A 26,782-nucleotide genomic window follows, 5' to 3' on the forward strand; every position below is an offset into this window, starting at 1 on the left:
TAAAATGGAATATTGAAAAAGCAATCAAATAATTCAAAAGAAGTCAGGAAAAAGAAAAAAAGGAACAATGAAGAACAACAACAAAAAAAGAAAAAATGGAGGCTGGGCACCAGTGGCTCACACCTGTAATCCCAGCACTATGGGAGGCTGAGGCAGGTGAATCACCTGAAGTCAGGAGTTCAAGACCAGTCTGGCCAACATGGTGAAACCCCATCTCAAAAAAAAAAAAAAAGAAAAAAGGCCAGATGTGGTGGCTCACACCTGTAATCCCAGCACTTTGGGAGGCTGAGGTGGGCAGATCATGAGGTCAGGAGTTCAAGACCAGCCTGACCAATATGGCAAAACCCCGTCTTTACTAAAAATACAAAAAAAAATTAGCCAGGCGTGGTGACGTATGCCTGTAGTCCCAGCTACTCAGGAGGCAGAGGTAGAAGAATCACTTGAACCTTGGAGGTGGAGGTTGCAGTGAGCCAAGATCACGCCACTGCACTCCAGCGTGGGTAACAGAGTGAGACCCCGTCTCAAAAAAATAAAATAAGGAAAAAAAAAAGCAAAACAAACAAACAAAAAAAAGAAAAAATGAGACACGTAGAAAACAAACAGCAAGACGATAAACATAATCTAACCATATAGATAATTACATTAAGTATAAATGGTCCAGATAATCTGGTAAAAACAGAGATTAACTTTGTGCTATCTATGGAAACCCACTTTAAATATAGAGGCACAGATCGTTTAAAATTAAAAGGATAGTAGCTGGGCATGGTGATTCACACCTGTATTCCTAGCACTTTGGGAGGCTGAAGTGAGAAGATCACTTGAGCCCAGGAGTTTGAGACCAGCCTGGGCAACATGGTAAAACCACATATCTACAAAAAATACAAAAAATTAGCTGGACATGGTGGCACACACCTGTAGTCCCAGAGAGTGAGGAGGCTGAGGTGGGAGGATCACCTGAGCCTAGGAGGTTGAGGCTTCAGTGAGCAATTATCACACCACTGCACTCCAGCCTGGGTGACAGAGTGAGACCCTGTCTCATTTATTTATAATAAAAAAAAAGGATAGAAAAAGATAGACATCACAAACACTTATCGAAAAAGTGCAGTGGCTATATTAATATTAAACAAAGTAGACTTCAGGGCAAGAAATATTACCAAGGATAATGAGGGACATTTTCTAATGATGAAAAGATCAATTAATCAGAAGATTTTAAGTATATATATATATACCCAGTAACAGCGCTTCCAAATATATGAATTGCAATTAGACAAAAATAAAGAAAAAAGAAAAAAATGAATAAAAACTAACAAAAATGAAAGGAGAAATGGAAATATTCACAATTATGGTTGGAGATATGAACACTGCGTTCTTAGTAATTGGTAAAACAGACAGATAATCAGTAAGAATAAAGAAGGCTAGAACATTATCTACCCACTGATCTAATTGATAGGTAGAGTGTTAACACCCAGTGACAACAGAACACACATTCTTTTCAAGTGCATGTGGAACATTGAACAAGATAAAACACATTCTGGGCCATAAAACAAATCTCAATAAAATGAAAAGAACTGAAATTACACTGAGTAGGTTCTCTGTTTAAAAATAAAATTAAATTAGAAATCAACGACAAAAACATAACTGGAAAATTCACAAATGTTTGGAAATGAAATGACATTGTTCTAAACAACTCATAGGTCAAAGAAGGGAAATTATATTTTGGAGTGAAGGAAAATGAAAACAAAACAAATCAGAATTGGTGGTATGGGCTGAGCGCAGTGGCTCACGCCTGTAATCTCAGCACTTTAGGAGGCCAAGGTGGGTGGATCACTTGAGGCCAGGAGTTCGAGACCAGACCACCCAACACAGTAAACCATGTCTCTACTAAAAATACAAAAATTAGCTGGGTGTGGCGGCCCATGCCTGTAATCCCAGCTACTAGGGAGGCTGAGGCATGAGAATTGTTTGAACCCAGGAGGCGGAGGTTGCAGTGAGCCAAGATCATGCCACTGGACTACAGCCTGGACGACAGAGAGAGACTGTCTAAAACAAAACAAAACAAAACAAAATGTAAAAAAACAACAACTGCCCCCCTCCCCCCACAGAATTGGTGGTATGAAGCTAAAGCAGTACTTCCAAATAAATTTTAGCATTAAATGTTTTTATTAGAGAAAAAAAGGTCTAAAAAAAATCAATGATCTAATCTTCCACCTTAAAACAAAAACTAGAAAAAGAGCAATTGAACACAAAATAAGTAGATGTAGAAACAATTAAGAATGTAAGGAAATGAGAGTGAAAATAAATGAAATAGAACACAGAAAAATAATAGAGAAAGTAAATAAAACCAAAAGCTGTTCTTTGAAAAAAAAAAAAGGCAATAATAAACCTCTCACCAGGCTAAAAACCAAAAGCTGTTCTTTGAAGAAAAAAAAAAAGGCAATAATAAACCTCTCACCAGGCTAACAGAGAAAGAGAGAGAAGAGAAGAGAGAGAAATTGCCAGCATTAAGAATGAAAGAGGGGACATTATTATAGATCCTATAGATATTTAAAAAACAAAGGAATATTATGAACAACTTTAACGGGTGAATTCTAGTATACATTAGAATGGAATAATACCAATTCTATACAAACTCACTTAAAAAATAGAGGAGAAACATCGCCCAACTTGTTTTAGGAGATTAGCATTATCTTGATACCACAAACAAAACTGAAGACCAACATGTCTCATGAATAGAGGTAGCAGATTAAAACCAATGGTAATACTTTGGCAAATTAAAACCAATAATATTTGAAAAAGAAAATATATCATGACCTAGTGGGGTTTATCCCAGGAATGGAAGGTAGACTTAACATTTGAAACAGAAAATCATCAACATCTAAAGATCAGTTAACTACTTACATATATTTCACCTAGTTTTTATATAGTTCTATTTTGTACATTTAAAATTTTAAATAATCTGAAATTAATTTTGGTATATGGGGCTAGGGTAAGAATATAATTTTTTGCCAAAGTGTTATTTTTTACAATATCATTTGGTGAGTGAATAACTTGATATTTCTCCATTAATTTCTCATGTTTCCTTTGTCTTTTAAGTTACTAATTTACATGTTGTGTCAGTACTTCTGCCAGTATTGTAGTTGTATAGTGTTTAATAATAGCAGTTTTAAAAGATATTTTTTATCTGGCAAAGCAAAGGATGTCCCATACTTTTGTGAACATTTTCCTCAGTTCTTTCTTAAAATTAAATATATTTAACAACAGGTAATATATATACTTAGTTTTAAACTCAAATTATAGAATACGGTATACATATTTAACAAACATTACTAGTTTCTTGTATATCCATCCATAGATATTTTATACATAAACTAGTAAATATGATTTTTCCTGTTTTTAAAATGTATATATACAAATGGTAGCAAACTATGCATGGTCTTATGTATGTTGCTTTTTCACTTAACTTTATATCTTAGAGCTCGTTCCATTTTAATATATAAAAAGCTTCCTCGTTCTTTTTTACAACTGCATAGTATACCAATGAATGAATACCGCAATTTATTGAACAGTTTTCTGTTGATGTTTATTTAGGTCATTTCCATTTTCTTAAGTCATAACAATAAATAAAAAATAATTTTGTACATATATTTTTAACATAGATACAGGAATATCTGTCAGATTAATTCCTAAACAGGAACTGCTAGTCTAAAAGTCAAGTGCATTTTTAATTTTTAAATATTGCCAAATTGCTCTCCATAGAGGCTGTACCAATATATAATACTGTGAAACAATAAGAAATACATGTATGTATATACTGGTCTCTGACCCTGGTTCCTGACACAGAGCTCCTAAAACCCTTGTAATTTCTGAAGTGAAAGGGTACTAGGAGCATCTTTGTTCTAATAAAATGACTCTTGGTGGGCTCTTAGATGGGGGCTGTTCTCGAGGAAGACCAAGCCATGATTAGAAGCTTGGAACTTCTGGAGATTGAGTTAATAATGAATCATGCCTACATGATGAAGCCTCCATAAAAGTCCCTGAAGTACAGGGTTTGGAGAACTTCTGGGTGGGTGAACACATCCGCGTGATGGGAGGGTGGTGCACCCCAACTCCACGGGGACAGAAGTTCCTATGCCTGTCCTGCTTTCGGACCTTGCCCTATGTACCTCTTCCTCTGGCTGTCCATCTGTGTCCTTATCATATCCTTTATTATATAATAAACTGGTAAACGTAAGTGTTTCCATGAGTTCTATGAGTCATCGTAGCAAATTATCAAACCTGGGGAGGGGGTTGTGACAGCCCTCAATTTGGTAACCTGGGGACCTACTCCTTGTACTTGGTGTCTGAAGTTGGGGGCAGTCCTGTGGCACTGAGCCCTTAACCTGTGGGGTCTGCCGTAACTCAGGAAAGTTAATGTCAGAATTGAGTTAAATTATAGGATACCCAGTTGGTGCCTACAGAGAATTGGAGAATTGGTTGGTATGGGAAAAGCTCATACACATTTAGTGGCCAGAAACATTATGAGAGTGTAGAGAAGAAACGTTTTTTTCCCCCTATACAAAATACCATCAGCAACGTTTGAGGGTGCCTGCTTACCCAAACCCTTATCAACATTGTTTTCAAACTTTTTGACCATAACATTCTAGGTGGTAAACAGCTTATATTGCCTATTGTTTTATTCACATTACTTTTATTATTGATTTTTAAGTTCTTGTTTACTATTATTTTACTTCTGGAAGTTGTCTTGGAATTTTAAAATATAGCTTTTATAACTAAGGTATAGCACTGATAAATGATAATTTTGTCTTCTTGCCACATCTAGTTTTTGTTTTATTCCTTCATTTATTGCATTGACCTTAACTTCTAGAACAATATTAAGTAATAATAATAACATTGATCTTTTTTTTTTGGTTACTGATTTTAATAGAACAATCTGTAGTATTTCAATTTTAAGTAAGATATTGCCACCATTCATTATGTTAAGGGATTTTTCTGCTCTCCCTAAAAATCTGAAAGTTAAAAAAAACTCACCAGAAATGGATGTGGAACTTTATCAAGTGCTTTTCAGAATATAGGTTTGGGTGATTTATTTTCTTAAGGATGAACTGTATAATTTTAATACATTTCCTAATGTCAAACCATCCTTACGTTGTTAAACCCTCCTTGACTATCATGGATGATTTTTTGATGTGCTTTAATTAAATTTGCTAATTTTTTTCCAGATGTTTTTCTGTCCCCATTCAAAAACGAGACTGGTCTTTGTGTGTGTGTGTGTGTGTGTGTGTGTGTGTGTGTGTGTATGTGCTGTTCTTGACAAGTTTTGTTATCAGGGTTATGATAACCTCATAAAATGAACTGGGCAGCTTTTCTTCTTTGCTTTTTTGCCCAAATTCTTCTCTGCTCTCCTGGCCTGGGGAGAACAAGGCTGGCCTGTGTTCAGACCTGCTCCAGGACCTCTGGTGACCTCCAGCATGTTCCCAGCTCTCTTCTTGACTCTTAGTGGTGTTGTCTCTGGCATCTCTCTGCTTCTCCTCCGGTCTGGCTTCCCAATGTGATCCCCTAACATCTATGGCTCAACCTGAACTGGCCTCTGTGTGAACTCAAGGGAGGGGATTTCCTTGGCAGATGGAGGCTCTCCATGTGCCCCCCATCCCCCCACTTCCTCCAAGAGCTCTCCCAGCTGTGATCTTTAGCTCCTCCTTGCGCTTCTGCCTCTAGCTCTCTGCTGCCCTCTAGCCACAACATCTGTCCTTGTCGTGGCTTTCCGCAGGCAGAGGCATTGAGAATGGAACTCTGTTCAACAGATCCAGTGTTCACAGATGTCTCGAAGCCCTTGGAAGTTCTCCAAAGTGACTGGTTTGAGGGGGGTGCTGCAATGAGGCAATGGGTTGTTTTGGCTGCCTCTGAAGAAAAGGGGTGCCAGAATAGACCCAAAGCCTGGACTCTGCCCTCAGTGGGGAACATGAATTACATTGCTGCCAAAGGACAACTCTGAGAAGGCCTGGTGCAGCTGGGCAGGGCAGCTCTGCAAAGTCTGGAGTAGGGAAGGGATCACATTCAGTATGGACCTTTGCTCAGCATGCTTCTTTCCTGTCCTTCCCTGCTAACTGAGACAACGTGTATGTCCAGCCTTTCTGTTCAGCTGTCAACTGTGAATGACACCCGATAGTGATGCTTGAGCCATGCATGGAATTGTCTGGCTTTAGGCTGACACCTTCCTTGCCATCCCCCTGATGCCATCTAAGGCCACGGCCATGGAGAAGCACTTTTGTAAGTATGCTGTTCATCACCATTTAATATCATCTAGTGGTTCTAGAATCAGGCAGATTTGGGTTCGAATTCTGGGCATGCCACTTACTAGCTCTGTGATTTCAGGCAAGTAACTCAGCATCTCTGAGCCAAGTTTTCTCGTCTTTAAAACAGAAAAATAATAGATATACTTGTTAAGCTGGTGTGAGATAATAATGCATATAAAGCACTTGGCCTAATGCTCAACCTAGTAAATATTCTATAGATGTTAGTTGATATGGTTTTGCTGTGTCCCCACCCAAATCTCATCTTGAATTGTAGTTTCCATAATCCCCACGTGTTGTGGGAGGAACCTGGTGGGAGGTACTTGAATCATGGGGGCAGGTTTTTTCTGTGCTATTCTCTTGATAGTGAATAAGTCTCATGAGATCTGATGGTTTTATGAAGAGCGGTTCCCCTGCACACGCTCTCTTGCCTGCCGCCATGTAAGATGTGACTTTGTTCCTCCTCCACCTTCTGCCGTGATTGTGAGGGGCCTTCCCTGCTGTGTGGAACTGTGAGTCCATTAAATCTCTTTTTCTTTTTAAATTACCCAGTCTCAGGTACTTCTTCATAGCAGTATGAAAATGGACTAGTTGGTTAAGATTATTCTTTATCCTGATTGTTCTGTATCTCTCTTGAGAATCAGGGTAACCTCTTCACTGATATTCAAGGCTCTCTTGAGGTTGGGGTCAGTTTATGAGCTGTCTTTCCAGTCATATCTCCACTACTCTGTTACACATACTATATTAGTCAGCTAAATTTTCATCTCTTTGCCTTTGTATATGCTGTTCTCTCTGCACTCAGAGTAACCTCCTCAGCATCCTTGACTGAGAATCTTCCCAACTGTTGAGGCCCAAGTTAAAATATGACCTACCCCATGAAGATTTCCTGGCTGCCCCTTGAGAGGTTTTTCTCTGCCTCCTGTAGCAGCACAGCCATTGTAACTATTTTCAGTCAAGAACTGGATGAGATTGGCCCCTGAGAATGAATTTAATGTCAAAGTTTGTCCTAAGTTTTTGTGGACATCCCCCCAACCTCACCCCAATAGTTGATTTCTGAGTGCCTGAGCCTGAGAGGTGCTATTGGCTCCAGCATTTCTTTTATTTTTATTTTATTTTCTTGAGACTGAGTCTTGCTCTGTTGCCCAGGCTGGAGTGCAGTGGCATGATCTCTGCTCACTGCAACCTCTGCTTCCTGGGTTCAAGTGATTCTCCTGTTTCAGCCTCCTGAGTAGCTGGGATTACAGGCACATGCCACCATGCCCAGCTAATTTTTGTATTTTTAGTAGAGATGGGGTTTCACCATGTTGGCCAGGCTGGTCTCGAACTCCTGACCTCAGGTGATTCACCCGCCTCGGCCTCTGAAAATGTTGGGATTATAGGTGTGAGCCACCACACCCTGCCAGCTCCAGCATTTCTATGTTGGAGGGGTTAGGAGGCATTGCAGTGGAAGGGGAAGCTAGAAGTCTTGTATGGAAAACACACTGATTTCACTTACATTGTATACTTTTTAGGGATGGCTTAGGGGATGGGGGTAAGAGGTTGGGGTCAGGTGGCATTGGCCCTGCTGATGAACCATGGATATTCCTAATCTGTGAGTGAGCCAATGGAGTCCTTAAGAATGGCCGATAACTAAATCAGCTCTAACCTAAGCAGTTGTTGGATGTGAGACTATGAGCAAAAGTGTGAGGTCACATGGAGTCTGCAGAGAGCCAAGCCAGACCGCTACCATGCGTTGTCTTATAGCCACCTCCAGATCTTTCTCTGAAAAGCCTGCTAGGGAGATGAGATATTTGGCCTGGTTGGGTAGGCTGGGCCAGCTAGTATGGGTGAAAACTTGAGATTCTTAGGAGTTGAGCTTCTGGTCAAAAGAGAGAGAATGGGTTTAGGCAAGAAAGGGCTTTACTTCTCCAACGACCTCTCAGGTTGATGGGAGCTTGGCCCAGCTCTATCTACCAAGAACCACGGTCAGGTGGTCAGATTAGGGCTAGAGGTATACCCATCTCTGGGAAGTGAGTTGAGGGCTGCCGCCATGGATCCCATGGCTTGGGCCTTACTTTGAAACCTGTGACCTGGTGTCTGGGCATCCTCCCGCTGGATCAATGGGCTGGGTGAGGGAGGAAAACAGTGTAAGGTGAGGGTCAGGGAATGACCCAGGCCTGAAACAGAGTCCCCAAGAGATGCTTGCTCCTTTGGCCTGTTGTGTGAGGCAGCAAAGGATGAGCTGAGCCCAAGGTGGGGGCAGGGTCACAGGCAGAGGACCTTCTAGAGCACAGCTCTGGAAAAGCCTCATTTGCGAGGCTCCAGTCTAGTCCCCAGTACCCAGCCCTAGTCCCTTCCCTACCTTTCTCTCTGAGAAGTTTATTCTTCTCTTAGACCTGGAGGAGTCATGAGTGCTTTTGCCAAATATTTCGTTTTCCCCTCTTCCAGGAACATGATAGGATTGCACTTTTTGGCTCCTTGGTGACCCTTTGTGGCCAAAGGGTTGTGAATGGAAGAGGCGTGAATCATTTCTGGGCCAGAGCATTTCATTGCCAATACAAGACCCTCCAGAGTGCTCTTTCCACTCACATGCAGGTGATATTCAAATGATGGCTGCTTTATCAGCCTGGGCTCCCAGGTGAGATGCAGAGTGAACTCCCAACCATGGACAGGTAGCACAAGAGGGAAATGCACCTCTGCTATTATAAAGTACTGACCTCTGTCAGTCTACCCCCCTGAGGATTGAGGTCTTCTGTCTATTTTCAGTTTTACTGTCCTACAGTATTGCTTTTTTCTCTCTTTTTTTTTTTCCTTCAAAGCTCTGTGCCCTTTGATTTACTTCTGTCCTCTTATTTTCTGCTCTTTCTTTTCCTGGTTCTTGTCTTTTACACACATATCCTTGGGTGCCAGTGCTACTTTGCCATTGCTTAGTTCTATCCTCAGGGCCTCTAAACTCCCCTCTTTGACTGTGAAGAAAGATGGGCTCCTTTCAGGCAAGATTGTAGAGGCTGGAGCTGGAGAGGGCAGAGGGCATGTGGTGGCAGCTACCAATGCAGCTCCCAGTGATCTCCCCCTCCTGGTATTCACACTTTTGGGTAGTCCCCTCCCACCTGGTACTAGTGTAAGTCTGTGTGATCAGTAGACTATGGCAAAGTGATGGTATGTGACTTCCAAGATTAGGTTATAAATGATTGTAGTTTCTGTCTCAGTCACCCTGTCTTGGATAATTTGCTCTGGAGAAGCCATGTCATAAGCTATGGAGAGGCCCATGTGGCAAAGAACTAAAGCCTCCTGCCAATTGAGCTTCAGATGCCTGCAGCCCTGGCAACCCTGGGAGAGGCCCTGAACTAGAAACATCCTGCGAAGCCACTCCCAGGTTCCTGACCTCATAACAAAAGCTACAAAGTGTGGAATCATTAATTAAGCAGCAATAAATAACTAATACGGGGCAGGTATTTGGGAGATTGTGTTTGGAATGTCAAAGCCCAGTAGAATAACAATTCTAGATCTGTGCTTAGTATAGGTTGTGTCCCTTGATCTGGGACAGATTTGGCCACCATGGCTGGTGACCTGAAGGGTCAGGTTTCCCATAAGTCTTTGTGTATGGTTGCTGAGAGCACTCCACCCAGGTGAGGAGGGGGTAGGAAATACTAATACAGATTGTTTTCTATCCCTTAGAAATCTCTCTTGATCCACTCTCAAAAGACTCACTCAAGCCTGTCTTGTGGTAAACAGGGAGTTCTAAGTAAAAACTCAAGCCATTTTACAAATAATGCAAAACATCGATGCACCATCCACAGTTCTTTAGGATACTTTTTCTGGGTGTGACACACAGGGAGAGAGCCTACATGACACTGAGAAGGTTCCACACATCTCTGGTGGTGCTGAGTGCAAAGAGCAGTATCTGAAACTAGGACCCTGTGGGGCAGTAGATGCCCCAGAGAGAGATTTGCTCATGGGCAAAGATAACTCCTGTGAGACACATTCCACAAAAGTGAAAGCCTAAGTTATTAAAGGAGAACATTAGTTGGTAAAATTAGATCTCTTATTGTTAAAGCATCTTCACTCATGCTTGCAGGCTTGCAGGGATTGGGAAAATTTGGGGTCCAATAATAACAAGAAATATTATTTATCTACTTATTAAGCACTTACCATGGGGGTAGGGAGATTGGGAGATGTTGCTCAAAGGAATAAGATTAGATAGAGAGAACAAATTCAATAGATCTATTGAACAACCATGTGACTGTAGTTAATGATGATGTATCATATACTTGAAAATTGCTAAGAGAGTAGATTTTAAATGTTCTCACGAGAAAAAAATGATAAGTATGAGACTTCAAAAAGTTCATGGAAAAATGGAACTAAAAAATTAAAATACAAAATATAAACTTGATTTCTCACTATAAGCTCCGTCAAGATCAAGACCCTGTTGTAATTGATGACAGCACGATTTAGTCCATTCCTGAAGAACCGAGGGGTCCTGGGAACTTAGCCATGTCAATTCAGTCTTTTTTACATTATTAGCTGAAGAAAATGGGTGCCTTTTAAAGACTTTTTAAGAGTAGGAAACAAAAAAGAAGTCAGAAGGAGCCAAATCAGGATGCTTAATGATTTCCCACCAAAACACTGTCAAAATTGCCCTTGTTTGATGAGAGGAATGAGTAGGAGCATTGTCGTGGTGGAGAAGGACTCTATGGTGAACATTTCCCGGACATTTTTCTACTAAAGTTTTGACTAACTTTCTCAAAACACTTTCATACTTAGCAGATGTTATCATTCTTTGGCCCTCCAGAATGTCAACAAGCAAAATGCCCTGAGCAGCCCAAAAAATTGTTGCCACGACCTTTGCTTTTGACCTGTCCACTTTTGCTGTGAGTAGACCACTGCCACCCCTTGGTAGCCATTGCTTTGATTGTGCTTTGTCTTTAGGATTATACTGGTAAAGCCACCCCCTCATCTCCCGTTACTATTCTTCAAAGAAATGCTTCAGGGCCTTGATCCTACTTATTTAAACTTTCAATAGAAAGCTCTGCTCTTGTCTGTAGCTGATCTGGGTGCAATGGTTTTGGCATCTATTGAGCGGAAAGTTTGCTCAACTTTAATTTTTCAGCCAGAATTGTGTAAGCAGAACCAATTGAGATGTCTATGGTGTTAGTTATTTTTTTGTGCTGGTAATTGTCAGTCCTCTTCAATTAGGGCACAAATGGGATGATTTTTTTCCTCACAAATTGATGTGGATGGTTGGTCACTGCAGGCTTCATCTTCAACATTGTCTCATCCTTTCTTAAAATGAGGTATCTGTTTGCAAACTGCTGATTTCTTTGGGGCTTTGTCCCTATAAACTTTTGTAAAGCATCAGTGATTTTATCATTCTTCCACCCAAGCTTCACCATAAATTTGATGTTTGTTCTTCAATTTTAGCAGAATTCATGTTGCTCTGATAGAGGCTCTTTTCAAACTCATGTCTTATCCTCCTTAGTGCCTCAAACTAGATTCTGTTCAACATATTATAACAAGTTAGTATGAGTTTATGTTGGTGCAGAAAAAATTTTAAATCCATGCATAGTTTTCTCATAAGACCCATTTTTCATAAACTTTGTGAAGTCTCTTTGTATGTGAGATAATGGTTATGTTAATTTTTAGTCATTCCACAATGTAGTCATTATCAAACATCATGTTGTGCATGTTGCACAAATATATACACTTTCATTTGTCAATTAAATAAATAGAAGTTCAAAGAGTGGACATATTATGAAGTATAGTATACTGCAAGATAGAAATGAATTTGAAAAATTAAACTTGGGGGAAAAAGAACTTACCATGTGACTATTTTAAACTATTTACTACTTGAAAATAAACAGTTCATGAACATCATCTTTTTCAAGCTTTGAAATAATCTATAAGATGGATATTATTCCCATTTTTCAGATGAGGAACCTGACATTACATAACTTGCTTCTTCCAAGTGCCTCCTCCAAAGGGCAAAGCTGGGGCCACACAGGTGGGTGCCTACCACCCTTAAAGGCACAGTCGTCTGGTGTCCCCATCTGACGCAAACAGTCCAACTCTTGTGTTGTGAACACAAGTAGATCCACTCCTTTTTGAGACCGATTCCCTGGAAGGGAGCCCATGCCACTGCCTGGCCCAAGACTCTTGGCTGCAGGAAGCTGACCTGCTTTTATCCATGGAGTCAGCAAAATGTGAAGATAATTTGTAATAGCCATTAGCAGAGTGCATTTGAGGTCAAGTATGAACCTCCTGCACTTCAGCTCTACACAGATCTGTGCAGGAGCAAAGAGGAGTCAAATTTCTGGAAGCAATCTAACCATAACAAATGAAGACTGTGTTGCTTCAAGGCTTTTAGGTAAGTGCTAAAGGGGAGATGGAGAACAACAGTGTGAACATACTTAACACTACTGAACTGTACGCTTAAGAATGGTTAAGATAGTAAATTTTCCATTGTGCGTGTGTTTTTTTTGCCACAATTAAAAATAAAAATAAAAAAGGAGATGGTCTCCTTTTTTTATTTTTAATTGTGGCAAAAGTGATGATCTATAGCCTGCACAGATATAGATCAGATCTATTACTGATAATTCTCCATATTTATCAGTTGGTAAATGGGACCTGTAAAGGAAGTGTGGGTCTGTGTGGGATATAGATCATCAAGATAGAGAAGTGGGGGAGCAGGTGCACAGTCAGATCAGGCAGAGGTAGACCATAAAAGGCCGTCACAGAAACTCTACCTGTAGCCAGTTTCATTCTGGTGAGGGGGATTGGCAGTTAACCCCAGGCCCCTAGGCCATGACTGTACTTTATTCAAAGTCACTGTATATGCGTATACATGTATACATACACACACACATATGTGTATATATGCCTATATATACACACATATCTGTATATATGTGTATGTACATGTATATACATAGACCTATATGTACATGCATACAAATGTATAGACATGTATGTATACATATATGCATGCATGTGTATGTATATGTATATTTATGCATGCATGCATGTTTATCTATATGTATGTATAATTCACAAACCATATTACATGGTTAATGTCATAGGGGGATTTAGGTCTTTCAAACGATCCTTTTGTCATCTTTACAAAGTCCTGAATCACAGAAGCTTTTGTTCAGGAGGGAGGTCTGAATGAATGGACCTGCTGGCATTGTAGTCATCATTCCTGGGCTGAGTGTATGTCCCAGATGAGCTGTCTCCTGTGCCTATCTGTTTGGGCTACATGTTAGACCAGAAGCAGCACACAGAAAGCCAGCAAGGCAGAAACAGCACCATGATTCTGATTGTCTAATGGGAAGATCCAGCCTCTCTTCTCTTGACCAGACTTAGCTGCAGGCTCCCTGGGAGATAGGACCCTGACCCATCTCTCAGAGAGAAGCCCTGCCAGTGACAAGGTAAGTGACAAGCCTGGGAACAAGTTTGGAAATCTTGGCTTCTTTTGAAATGAATGAGGCCTTGGATGCTGGGAGCGGAGCAGTGGGGAGGGAAGCTGTGGCTCTTGTTTTTTGCTCATGGAGAAATGGAAGGCCTTTAGAGAAACAGGTCTTGACTTAGAGGTATAAAACTGGAGTGGCAACTGATTCCCAGACCTTTAGAGCTCTCTCCTCTTTTTCAAGGTTCTGGGATAGTATGTAAGAGTACCCTTCTGCCTAGCCAGCTTTCCTATCTCTAGACCGGAGAGGACCCTCTCTCTGACCTTTGACCCTGCCATACCTAGCACAGGACTTAAAAGTGGCTCCTGTTGCATCCCATGGCGAGTGCAGACAGCCCTATCCTATACCCTTTTCATTCCTCTTAGCTTGGTATACAACAGTCTTTTCCCCTAGTTTATAATCTGTAAGGGCTGACACTATGTCTTGTTCATCCTGGGAGCTTCCATAGCTTCTCTTTCCCTCCCCTTCTCCACGTGCCTTGCATACAAGAGAGGATCCTAGCAACATTTGTTAAAAAACCCATCCCCGGATGCTCCTCTAGACAGTACTATCTTCTCCTTTTTGCCCTACAAACCAACTGCTGTGGCTTTAAAACTTTGCATTGTTGGCCAAGGGTTCTGAAACTGCAGTTTGTCTCAATCTGTGGTCTCTGCATTCTTGCTTGATTGCTCTCTTTCTGGAAATCTCCCAGATAAATCACAGCCAGTCATATCCGCACTGCACCTCTCCCCAGCATAGTCAGCATGAGGGCAGAGGTAGAAGGGCCTTGAGAGAGCATCCAGGAAGCCCTTGTATTACAGATGGGAAAGCAAAACCCCTGAGAAGAGAAGGGATTTGCCTGAGGTTATGGTTTTGAGTCAGGGCCAGAAATCAGCTTTTCTGTCTCCCAGAGCCCCCAGGGCTCCTAATGCTGGCCTAGTCGTCTTCTTTACACTGGCTGAGTTTTAAAAAGGCATTTTTTCTGGCCCTCACTTTTCAAGTATCGCATCCAGAGAGGCAGGTTGGTAGCTCAGCCAGCCAAAGGGTGTCTGCTCCAGGGGAGAACAAGTGTTGAGAACCTGAGAAAAGAGACCTGGTCCAAAGAAGTGGAGACAATAGCCAATGGCCCTCTTGATATTCTCTCCATGCAATGACTTCTACTGTGAAATTGTCGTTTGACAACAAACCTTGTAAATGAATAGCGTCTCACTGTAACTCACCCTGAGCATGAACTTGGTTAAGTGTTCGTGGCCATCGGAATTCCCTGCCCACTCCATCTAACTGTCTTCTGGCAGGAGGACTGTTTTTTTTTTTTTTTTTTGTGGCCTCGTGGTAATGTTTTTCTCATCAGCAGAGGCTGATTCCTGCCTGAGCCCTGACCAAGGACACTGGCCGCATGCCATAGTGAGGACTGGAGAAGAAGATAATAAAGCAGGTTTTCAAAGCCCTTTCCCAAGCACTGCTTACTTGATCCTCAGTGAAGCCCTGGGTGACAGGCAGGGAAGTCCTTATTAGTCCCTAGCTTATGGAAAACACAACGGCCCAGAGAGAATGAGTGATTAACCCAAGGGCACATGGCTTGGTGAGTTATTGAGGTCAAGGAAACAGTCTTCAAATTCCACCTTTGCTACTTACTGTGACTATTTGAGGTTTATAACTCACTAGTATGGGACCTTGAATGTTACTTAATCACTCTGCCTCAGTTTCCTCACTTTTAAATTAAGAATATAGTACATCCTTCATTGAGATGTTGGGAGATTAAATAAGCCAATATATGTAAAGTAGTTAAGCCTGTGCCTGGCAGGCAGTGAGTGGCAATGTTAGAAATTGTTGCTATTATTATTGTTATTATTATTTTTGGCGAAGAAGTCTCACTTTTTCGCCCAGGCCAGAGTGCAGTGGCGCGATCTGGGCTCACTGCAACCTCCGCCTCCCAGGTTCAAGCAACTCTCTTGCTTCAGCTTCCCGAGTAGCTGGGACTACAGGTGCATGCCGCCACGCCCGGCTAATTTTTGTATTTTTAGTAGAGACAGGGTTTCACTATGTCGGCCAGGCTTGTCTCGAATTCCTGAACTCGGCCTTCCAAAGTGCTGGGATTACAGGCCTGAGCCACAAGGCCCAGCCAATTGTTGCTATTATTATCAAGTCTGTCTCTGTTGTGTGACAGGAAAAGCTTCCCCAGAGCTCATATAAAGATCCCTCCAGGGGATCTCTAAGAAGATAGATTTCAAAACTCATAGCATTACAAAAGCCTCAGTGATCATCTAGTTTGTCCGCTTATTTGATTTTATTATTATTTTTCTGATCTGACCTTTGAAGATAATCACACAATTATTAGATGCATAGTAATTAGGTGCATAAGGTCAGTGGTCCACATAAATCGTTGACATTATTATTATAATTATGTAGCCAAATACGATTTTTAATATTTCTATTTTTGATATTATTTGGAATCTATAAATATAGACATCCATGTTATCACATTTCTCCATGACATGCACCATTTCATCTTGATCACATGCACTGACAACGACTCATATTAAGAGGTAAAAATAGAAAAAAAGAACAGTATTACTCATAATATTTGGGAAGTGGGGGAAGGGAGGAAGGGGAAGTGTAAGAATGGTAATTTCCTTATCTTTTATAGCAGCCAGTCAATTGGTATTGCCTAAAATTGAAGCATGTAAAAAAGTTTATTCCAGTCTCTGGATATTTTTCATAACATATTTTCTTAACCTTAGAGGTACAACATCCTTGAGAAATACTATCTCCTTTGGGCCAGGTGCAATGGCTCACGTCTGTAATCCCAGCTCTTTGGGATGCCAAGGCAGGCAGATTGCTTGAGCTCACTAGTTTGAGACCAGCCTGGACAACATGGCAAAACCCAGTCTCTACCAAAAATACAAAAATTAGCCAGGTGTGGTGGCACGTGTCTGTGGTCCCCGCTACTTGGGAGGCTGAGGTGGGAGGATTGTTGGAGCCGGGGAAGTCAAGGCTGCAGTGAGCTGCAATTGCACCACAGCACACCAGGCTGGGTGGCAGAATGAGACCCTGTCCCAAAAAATAAAAATAAAAATATCTTTTGTGGAGAATACACCAAGTTAAGCAATTCCATTAGCTTGATTAACATCTTTGTCTTCTCTTAAATTCAAGGAAAATTAAATTTTATACCTTTTATTAAATAGCATGTAAAGTGTGATCTCTTTCTAAACCACTTTTTGTAGTCAACTATCCATACATCCATTCACTCTCCCTTCTTAGTTACCTATCCATCCTTCTCTCTGTACACATAAGGAGAGTGACATCTGCAACAATGTTCACTTGTGTCAGCCATGGTTATTTGGTGGTGGTGGGATATTGAAGATTTTTAAATATTTTCTTTGTGTTCTACAATATTGTTTGAATTTTTTATAATAAGTGTGTATCATGTTTATAAAAATAAAGTATTATCTTAAAAAAACAGAGGGAGACAGTGCTCCTGGATTTCCCCCCAAAAATTGGGGATTTCCTTGCCTTTCCCACTCTCCCTCACCCTATATACGCCAGGACCAAGGCTTTCAGGTTCTTCTGATACCCTAATACCCATGATTGTTCCAGAGGATTTTGCTTCCAGAGCTCGGGGGTCCTTAGTGCTGGGAAACTTGAGTGGTGGAAATTCTTTGCAAGGAGGCTGTGGATACCCTGGCATGGAAACATACAACTGAGGAGAGGAGGAAAGATGGCCAGAGGACAGTGAGACAGCAAAAGGATTGCGAGTCCAGGCATTTCTCATCTTACATAGGAGGAGAGCAAGCCTAGGGGGAAGAGTGGCTTGTTTAGAGTCAGCAGCCTGCCACACACAGCAAAGGCAATCAGTTGTCCCCTCAAAGGCATTCAGTATTTTTCCCCAAGCCCTGTGATTAAGGAAAGGTGGTAGGGCTTCAGGCCCTTATTCTCAGTACAGAAAGGGGGAAGGAAGGCAATGTTAGGGCATACGAGGGGGATTGGGACTGCAACCTCCCCCTCTTCAGCAGCTAGTCTTGTTTTTCCTATTGGATCTGCCAGAATTAGCATCTGTAAGGACTTCAAGACCTCCCTGGAGGCATCTATAGCATCCATCACACAGAATGTTTAGAATCAGAGTAAAGGAGTCCTGGCAGATATTGTGTCTGGATTTGAGTGAAGTGGAGAAGATTCAGAAAGCTCTGGGGGCCAATTCTTGTCTTTCCCACTCCAACTTGGGGGCATGGCCTATGTTTCCATAAACCCTCCAATATTTTACTTTTTTTTTTTTCTGGGGAATGTGGTGGTGGTAGGAGTATGGAGTGGACTCTTTCACAACTCTTGAGGACAGTCCCCATCTAAATTCCAGGAAATTGTCAGCACCTCCCTAGTGGACAGCTCCCCATCAGCCACCAGAAACTCCCCATCTCAATGGGGCCCCTGGGCCACTGGTGTTCTGGGAACACTGGCTTGTCTTTCTCTTGTTCTTCTTTCTTTCTTAAAAAATTCACTTTGGTTTAAGGAGCTCCAATTTAAGAGATTTCATTCTTTAAGATACCCAATGTATATAAAGGAATGAGTTGGTCCAAATAAAGGACCTTTGGCTAAATATAAAAGCCTGAGTAATTGAATTAGAAACAGCTCAAGGATGGGTGTGTATCACAGCTCAGGAATCTTTTATAACAAGATTTTCAGAACCAAATCAACATCAAGAACACATCGTCTTACAAAAATTGTTTTGGGCTATTTCCCAGTATTAATGCAATATGGGAGAGGTTAGTTGGACAGAGAAATCTTAGAATTCCATGGATATTTTAATGGTTTAAGGCTAAAGTTCAGCATATTTGGAATCTGAATTGTCCCAGAAAATCCAGAGTTATGCTTCTCTTGCTCATAACCAGCAGTCTAGAATGACTCAGGTAGAAGAGAGAAGTCTAACAGGAAATGGAGATCCTGGCATTGTGAATGCCCTGGGAACTAAAGTACTAGAGGGTGCACAGATTTTCCTCTAGTAAAAGGAGGAAGCATAAAAGAGGGAGCATAAAGGTTTGAAAAATTGTGAAGCCATCTGTTATTGCTTCCCTTAACAGAAGTGGAACACTGCCACCAGAGCCTGTAAGAAGGTATGTGGCCAGGTCAGGTGCTGGCAGGTGAGGCTGGTTGACTTCCATTAGGCTCTTTATGAATCAGCTTTTAGGGTGGAAAGTCTCCTTGGCCCAGAGCCTGGTTTTCATCTTGGTAGGCTTGGAAACACATGTTTGTCAACACTGAGAGTGGCTCTATCTCACTCAGAATAGGGTTTCATTGTCTGAGCTTGCAAGTGCTTACTGTGTAAACTACTTGCTAAACATTTGTTGGCAATGAGAAGCAAAACCACTTGGGAACTGGGCATTTGCTACCTCTTGTCAGCATCCCCTCTTTTTTAATGGAAAGCCATCTGGGAAACCAGGTCATCATCAGAAGATTGCTTGGTGAGCTTGGAATCAGATTTAGGGGTGATCGTTTCATGATGGTGCGGTTTGATGGCAACAGGTTCTAATCAGCTGTTACCCCCATGCCTGAGATGGGGGAAGGCCTTCCTTTGAAGCTGGGTAGGTTAAGGCCTTGGGTCAGGGGACTGCCCCTCTTTGTTTGGGTTCCTCCAGAAGCAGGCCCTGAAACAATGATTTGAGTGCAAATGGTTTAATTGGAAAGTGGTTCCAGGAAACAGTGGTAGCAGAGTGAAATGAAACAGGGAAAGGAAGGAAGCCAATACAGATGTGTTATCAAACAAGATACCACTGTGGGTAACTGAAGCTTAGCCTCACTGAAGACTCTGGGAGACAGTGTACAATATACATCCCCATGTTAATCCAACCTAGGGTCCAGAGATCTGGGTCTTTTTTTTTTTTTCTTTGAAACAGAGTCTCACTCTGTTGCCCAGGCTGGAGTCCAGTGGTGTGATCTCAGCTCACTGCAACCTCTGCCTCCTGGGTTCAAGCGATTCTCCTGCCTCAGCCTCCCGAGTAGCTGGGATTACAGGCATGCACCACCACACCCAGCTAATTTTTGTATTTTTAATAGAGATGGGGTTTCACCATGTTGGCCAGGCTGGTCTTGAACTCTGGACCTCAGATAATCTGCCCAGCTGGGCCTCCCAATGTGCTGGGATTACAGGCATGAGCCACTGTGCTCAGCTGGAGATCTGGGTCTTTATGCACCAACTCTCATAAGTCATTGGCTGAGTGATACTCCTGACCAGGGAGTGGATTGGGTGGCTAATTTGCCAACACATCCTTCCTACTGCATACATGGGAAGAACGAGCTCTGGTGGCCAGAGCTTCGGTCAAGAGAAACAGATGTGGTGATTAGAAGTTGGGTTGGTGGGTCTGAAATGGATAGTGCTGAGGGGATATAAGAAGGGCATAAGTCGCATATTTGCCCATCCCTGTATTGTGGGCAGTCATGAATTGACTTTGCTTAAAAAAGCTCATCCCTTTTTTTTCTGTGCTTGTATCATTGACCCTTTATGATTAGTCAATTCTCTTTATTTATTTTTTTTGAGACCAGGTCTCACTCTGTCACCCAGGCTGGAGCATAGTGGTATGATTATGGCTCACTGCAGTCTCAACCTCCTGGGCTCAAGCGATCCTCCTACCTCAGTCTCCCAAGTAGCTGGGACGATAGTTGTGTGCCACCATGCCTGGGTAATTTTTTTATTTTTATTTTTTGTAGAGATGGGTCTCACTATGTTGCCCAGGCTGGTCTTTAACTACTGGGTTCAAGTGATCATCCTACCTCAGCCTCCCAAAGTGCTGGGATTACAGGTGTGAGCCACTGTACCCAGCCTCTTTATTCTTTAAAATAAGTTTGTTAAACTGAGTCAATTAGGTTCTGTGCTTCCTACTCCTTACCCCAGAATAGTCTATGATTATTGCTTTCTACATGTTCTAGTTGTATTTATAATGTGGGGGTTTAAAATTTTTACTTCTTAGAATTTTGGGAGTGCCTTGCTGATGACCACATGTACTGCTTAAAGGAGGTGGGATGGGGAGAAGGAGAAATAGATCAGTAACTAGAAAAGGAGAAACATTTAGAAACAAAGTATTTGATGGGTTCTGAACTTTTTATGCAACTTGACCACAAATTCTTAAGTTCATCTGGAAGAAAAAATGCAGAAGTCTAGCCAAGAACATTTTGAGAAAGAACAATAGTGAAGAATTTTCCCTATTAGATATGAAAATATACCATAAAGCTATAGTGGTTAAAACATTGTGGGATTGGCACAAGCATAGACAAATAATTCAGTGGAACTGAACAGAGACTCCAGAAACAGATTCATCTACATGTAGAAGTTTAGTACATGATGAATATGGTATTTCACACTTGATCTTAGCCAAAAGCCTGAGAAGTAATGAATACGGTATTTGAAATGACAGGGCACAAAGAGGGGAATAAGCGTGAATATTATAACAGATGATGATGTTCTTAGTTATCTATCTGGGAAATGATTAGATTAGAATTCCTACCTCACACATATACAAATGAAAATAAGTTTTCAAATGGATTACGGAAGTAATACTAAAGAACAAAACTAAAATGTTTTAGAACAAAACATTTGAGAGCAGTTTTTCAATCTTGGAGTGGGAAAGACCATTCTGAGATTCTAAAATTGAGAAGTCTTCATAAGAAGGGGCTGGTAGATTTGACTACATAAACTCGAAAACTTTTTTGCAAGTTAAGACACCATAAAAACATTAAGAACACAAAAGAAAGTTTTTGTGCATCTCTGCCCCCTCTCTCTGGTGTCTATCTTTCTAAGTCTGGCCTCTCTCCAGTCCCTGTCAGCTTGTCTGAGTCTCGGCTCCTCCCGGTGAGTCTCGGCCTCTCCCACTCTGAGTCTTGGCACCTCCCACTCTGAGTCTCGGCTCCTCCCACTGTGAGTCTCAGCTCCTCCCACTCTGAGTCTTGGCTCCTCCCTCTCTGGGTCTCAGCTCCTTCCCCTTTGAGTCTCGGCTCCTCCTTCTCTGAGTCTCAGCTCCTCTCTCTCAGAGACTCTTCCTCCTTCCCTGTCTTGGCTCCTTCCTTCCTGAGTTTCAGCTCCTAGCTCTGAGTCTCTGATCCTCCCTCTTTGGTTTTCTCCCCAGTCTTGTCTCCTACCTTTTCACTCAGGTTGTCTCACAATGTGTTTCCTCAAGAAAAGTAGACGAGTCCTGGACAGACAAATGATGAGTTTCATTCATAGACTGAGGAAGCAATAAGGAAAAAGGAAAAAAAAAAAAAAAAGAAAACAGCATGGGAAAGATTTGCAGTGTATATAGAATAAAATATCAAGATTCATAAGAAATGTATAGTAAGTATAAATCCATCAAAAAGGTACAACTGGCCAGGTGCGGTGGCTCACACCTGTAATTCCAGTACTTTGGGAGGCCGAGGTGGATGGATCACTTGAGGTCAGGAGTTCCAAACCAGCCTGGCCAACATGGTGAAACCCCATCTCTACTAAAAATACAAAAATTAGCCGGGCGTGGTGGTACACGCCTGTGATCCCAGCTATTCAGGAGGCTGAGGCAGGAGCATCACTTGAACCCGGGAGGCAGAGGTTGCAGTGAGCCAAGATCACACCACTTCACTTCAGCCTGGGTGACAGAGTGAGACTCCGTCTCAAAAAAAAAAAAAAAAAAAAGGCACAACTACCATGAGAAATTTGGTTAAAGGATATTCACAGGCAATTCAAAGACACTGAAATGTGTGCAGCTTAGTAAGTGCTGTGATGCACCGGGCTCCCTCCTTCAGAGCCGGGTACTCCTTCTCCAATGCTGGGAGTCTCAGTAGCCTGTGGTACTCCATGAGTCTCTCTCTAGGAGTCGTCATTTATTCAGAACAAAAGTATATCCTAGCTGGGCGTGGTGGCTCATGCCTGTAATCCCAGCACTTTGGGAGGCTAAGGCGGGTGGATCACTTGAGGTCAGGAGTTCAAGACCAGCCTGGCCAACACGGTGAAACCCCGTCTCTACTAAAAATACAAAAATTAGCTGAGCATGGTGGCGCATGCCTGTAGTCCCACCTACTTGGGAGGCTGAGGCAGGAGAATCACATGAACCTGGGAGGTGTAGTTGCAGTGAGCCAAGACTGCGCCACTGCCCTCCAGCCTCGGCAACAGAGAGAGACTCTGTCTCAAAAAAAAAAAAAAAAAAAAAAAAAAAAAAAGGATATCCTGCCATTCCTATGAGAGAAGTCACAGAGAAGTCTGAAATACACAAAAAAGTCTTCATAATTAAGTGGTCTTCACTTTTTTTTTTTTTTAAAGTACACAGGATTTTGCTCTTATTGCCCAGGCTGGAGTGCAATGACACGATCTCGGCTCATCGCCACCTCGGTCTCCCGGGTTCAAGTGATTCTCCTGCCTCAGCCTCCTGAATAGCTGGGATTACAAGCATGCGCCACCATGCCCAGCTAGTTTTGTATTTTTAGTAGAGACGGGGTTTCTCCATGTCGGTCAGGCTGGTTTCGAACTCCCGACCTCAGGTTATCTGCCTGCCTCAGCCTCCCAACACATTTTTATAATTATAATTAAAAATAGTCTTCACAGTTTCATTATAATAATCATGTCAATTTCCTAAGTTTTTAAAATTTAATTTAAATTAAAACCTTGAATTTCCTTTAGTTTTTAAAATTTAAGGACTTAATTCTCTTCCACATAAAAAAGTGGCCCAATTTCAAGGACTTCATGTCTAAAACACCAAAAGCAATGGCAACAAAACCCAAAATAGACAAAAGAGATCTAATTAAACTAAAGAGCTTCTGCACAGCAAAAGAAACTACCATTAGAGTGAACAGGCAACCTACAGAATGGGAGAAAATATTTGCAACCTACTCATCTGACAAAGGGCTAATATCCAGAATCTACAATGAACTCAAACAAATTTACAAGAAAAAAACAAACAATCCCATCAAAAAGTGGGCAAAGGATATGAACAGACACTTCTCAAAAGAAGACATTTATGCAGCCAAAAAACGCATGAAAAAATTCTCATCATCACTGGCCATCAGAGAAATGCAAGTCAAAACCACAATGAGATACCATCTCACACCAGTTAGAATGGCGATCATTAAAAAGTCAGGAAACAACAGGTGCTGGAGAGGATATGGAGAAATAGGAACATTTTTACACTGTTGGTGGGACTGTAAACTAGTTCAACCATTGTGGAAGTCAGTGTGGCAATTCCTCAGGGATCTAGAACTAGAAATACCATTTGACCCAGCCATCCCATTACTGGGTATATACCCAAAGGATTATAAATCATGCTCCTATAAAGACACATGCACACGTATGTTTATAGCGGCACTCTTCACAATAGCAAAGACTTGGAGCCTACCTAAATGTCCAACAGTGATAGACTGGATTAAGAAAATGTGGCACATATACACCATGGAATACTATGCAGCCATAAAAAAGGATGAGTTCATGTCCTTTGTAGGGACATGGATGAAGCTGGAAACCATCATTCTCAGCAAACTATTACAAGGACAAAAAACCAAACACCACATGTTCTCACTCATAGGTGGGAATTGAACAATGAGAACACATGGACACAGGAAGGGGAACATCACACACCCAGGTCTGTTGTGGGGTGGGGGGAGGGGGGAGGGATAGCATTAGGAGATATACCTAATGCTAAATGATGAGTTAATGGGTGCAGCATACCAGCATGGCACATGTATACATATGTAACAAACCTGCAGGTCGTGCACATGTACCCTAAAACTTAAAGTATAATAATAATAAAATTAAAAAAAAAACCAATTTGCATTTATGTAGATGACATGTTATTGTCTAAACCAAGCCTTTTTTGGTATTTGTTTGCTTTTACGTCAGGCTTTGAAGTTGCTAAGAAATTTGCTCTGCCCTCCCTACTCTCCTCGAAGGAGATGTGACCTGTTCCCTGGTTTACCCCAAGGATCCACCACCCTTCAGTAACCGAGGGGGCCAAGGGCCGGGAAAGCGGGCAGCAACTGAATTCCTCTCTGGGATCTGACTGTCCTCAGCAGAGAGAAACACCACACAGACTGGAGCAGAGCCACAGTTCTGTGAGCTGTGAGTTCGTCAGAGAGATGTCCCTGACAACAACAGCTGGGTTTGTGATTGTGATCCCCCTGGCAGCTCTGTGAATCCATGTGCTCATCTTTCCTGACATGAGCCTCTCCCCCTTGCACCATGCAATGGGATTTTTACTATCCACCTGGAGCAGTTGAGGTCCAGAGAGGCCAAGGAAATAAGCGAGAAGGACAACAGCAGGATTCGAAGCCAAGTGCCACATAGTGTACATGCCTGAATGAGGGCATGGGTTCCCTAAAAAGCCCTCCCTTCCTTTATGCTCCACAGGCTCTTTTACCATTCCCAATTATGCCCCGTTGGAAGTATCTTGGAATTCTTTAACTATTCTTGTACACAGCTCTAACACCTCTGATTGTCAGGGATTCATGTATACCTGTGGAGTCTAAAGGGTGCAGCAAAGCATTTAATTTTCTCAGCAAATCATCCACTGGTCCATATAGAAGCAGCCTTAGATAGGCAAATCGGTGTTCCCTTTGCCCTGTTTGCCTCCCTTATGACCCCCTGTTTCTTTTTTGCACTCCCTGGCCTCCCCTAGGATTCCTACTCTGTTATAGGGTGATTGCATCATATCCTGAGGTCTTCAGGTATTAATGTCTTTCAAAATAGTCAGAGGAGCATCATAAAACAAGTCTTTCTCAATGCCAGCACTTTGGGAGGCTAAGGAGGGAGGATTGCTTGAGCCCAGGAGTTCAAGGGCTCAAGGAGCCCTTGAGCAACACAAGGAGACCTCGTCTCTTAAAAAAATGTAAAAAATTATCTGGGTGTGGTGGCATGTGCCTGTGGTCCTAGCTATTCAGGAGGCTGAGGTAGGAGGATGGCTTGAGTCCAAGAGGTTGAGGCTGCAGTGAGTTGTGACAGCACCACTGCACTCCAGCATGGGTGACAGAGCGAGACTTTGTCTCAAATTCTCACGCCCCAAAACCCAAGTCATTCTCTTTCTAATATTGATTGCCTTCCATAGCTTGTGGTTTTTATGCTAACAGAGTTTCTGCCACTCTATGGTGACTATCTAGAGACAAACCTTCACTACAAGGATGATGGGGTTATATGTTGGGAAGAAGTGGGCAAGGGGAACAGGAAACCTCATTCTGCTACCACCGCTCCTCTCCCAGGTGGCAGACCCCTTGAGGGCAGGGATGTGTCAGAATCCCGCCTGTCCCCACACTAAGCACAGGGTCTGTTGCAAGGGGAAAGCTCAGTGAACCTTGGATGAGTGAATGAAAATACTCGGGCTGTAGGAAATCAGCCCTCAACGACATCCCTGAAGCCCATGCCTCCTTCATATGTGCAACCCACTTTGTTCCCCACCCACTGCCACTGGTGTGACTCGCTTTCATTCATTCATTTAGCAACATTAAGAACTATGTTCACTGGCTGTGCTGCCCTCTGGAGGGGCCAGACAACCCCAACAGTCGCAACACTGTCTTCCGCTGCTAGGATGGGGTCGACACAGGGCACGGTGGGAACGCAGAGGAAAAGGGCTGGATCCAGACAGGGCAATTGGGAAAAGCTTGAAGTTCTTTCTAGAAGCCGTAAAGTTCCGGGCCAGAGGTAGGGACAGGGCGAGGGGAGCCAGCAGAGAGAGAGAGCTGGCCTGCAGTGGGGCCAACAAAAAATGTGGCCAGCCGCTGGCCAGGAAGGGGAGTGAGAAGCCTCAAATGAAGCTTTGACATTGTTTTTCTTTCTTCTGGAGTGCTGCCACGTGCCGCCACACAGAGCATCTCACGGGTAGATGCATATTATTGCAATGTGTTTATCTAGGAAACCAGAGCCTAGCTCTAGCATCTGGTTTTCAGCACAATCCTGAGTGAAGTCCAATTTTCCAGTTGGGTTAATGAAAATAAAACTTGGGAAGTTGTGGGCTGGCTGCATCAGGGGCTGAATTCTGGGCTCATGCAGGGCCGTGGATCGCAGAGCCGGAAGGGCTTGGGCAGGTCATGGATTTATTGTGGACAACCTTGCACGGGGAGGGAGTTGCTGCCTGGCCTGGC

At 42.4% G+C, this 26,782-nt stretch overlaps 1 protein-coding gene across 1 annotated transcript in view; it reads left to right on the plus strand.

Annotated features, from left to right (window-relative positions):
• Window positions 1-5,968: 5,968 nt before the first annotated feature.
• Window positions 5,969-26,782, plus strand: part of AMPD3 (adenosine monophosphate deaminase 3) — a 141,205-nt gene continuing 120,391 nt past the window's right edge. Inside the window, exon 1 of the mRNA XM_063710653.1 lies at window positions 5,969-6,267. Within this exon, the coding sequence (XP_063566723.1) occupies window positions 6,231-6,267 (37 nt within the window). The 5' untranslated portion in view covers window positions 5,969-6,230. The remainder of the gene's footprint in view (window positions 6,268-26,782) is intronic.

This window comes from Gorilla gorilla, chromosome 9 (genome assembly GCF_029281585.2).
Source record: "Gorilla gorilla gorilla isolate KB3781 chromosome 9, NHGRI_mGorGor1-v2.1_pri, whole genome shotgun sequence".
Taxonomy (NCBI): domain Eukaryota; kingdom Metazoa; phylum Chordata; class Mammalia; order Primates; family Hominidae; genus Gorilla; species Gorilla gorilla.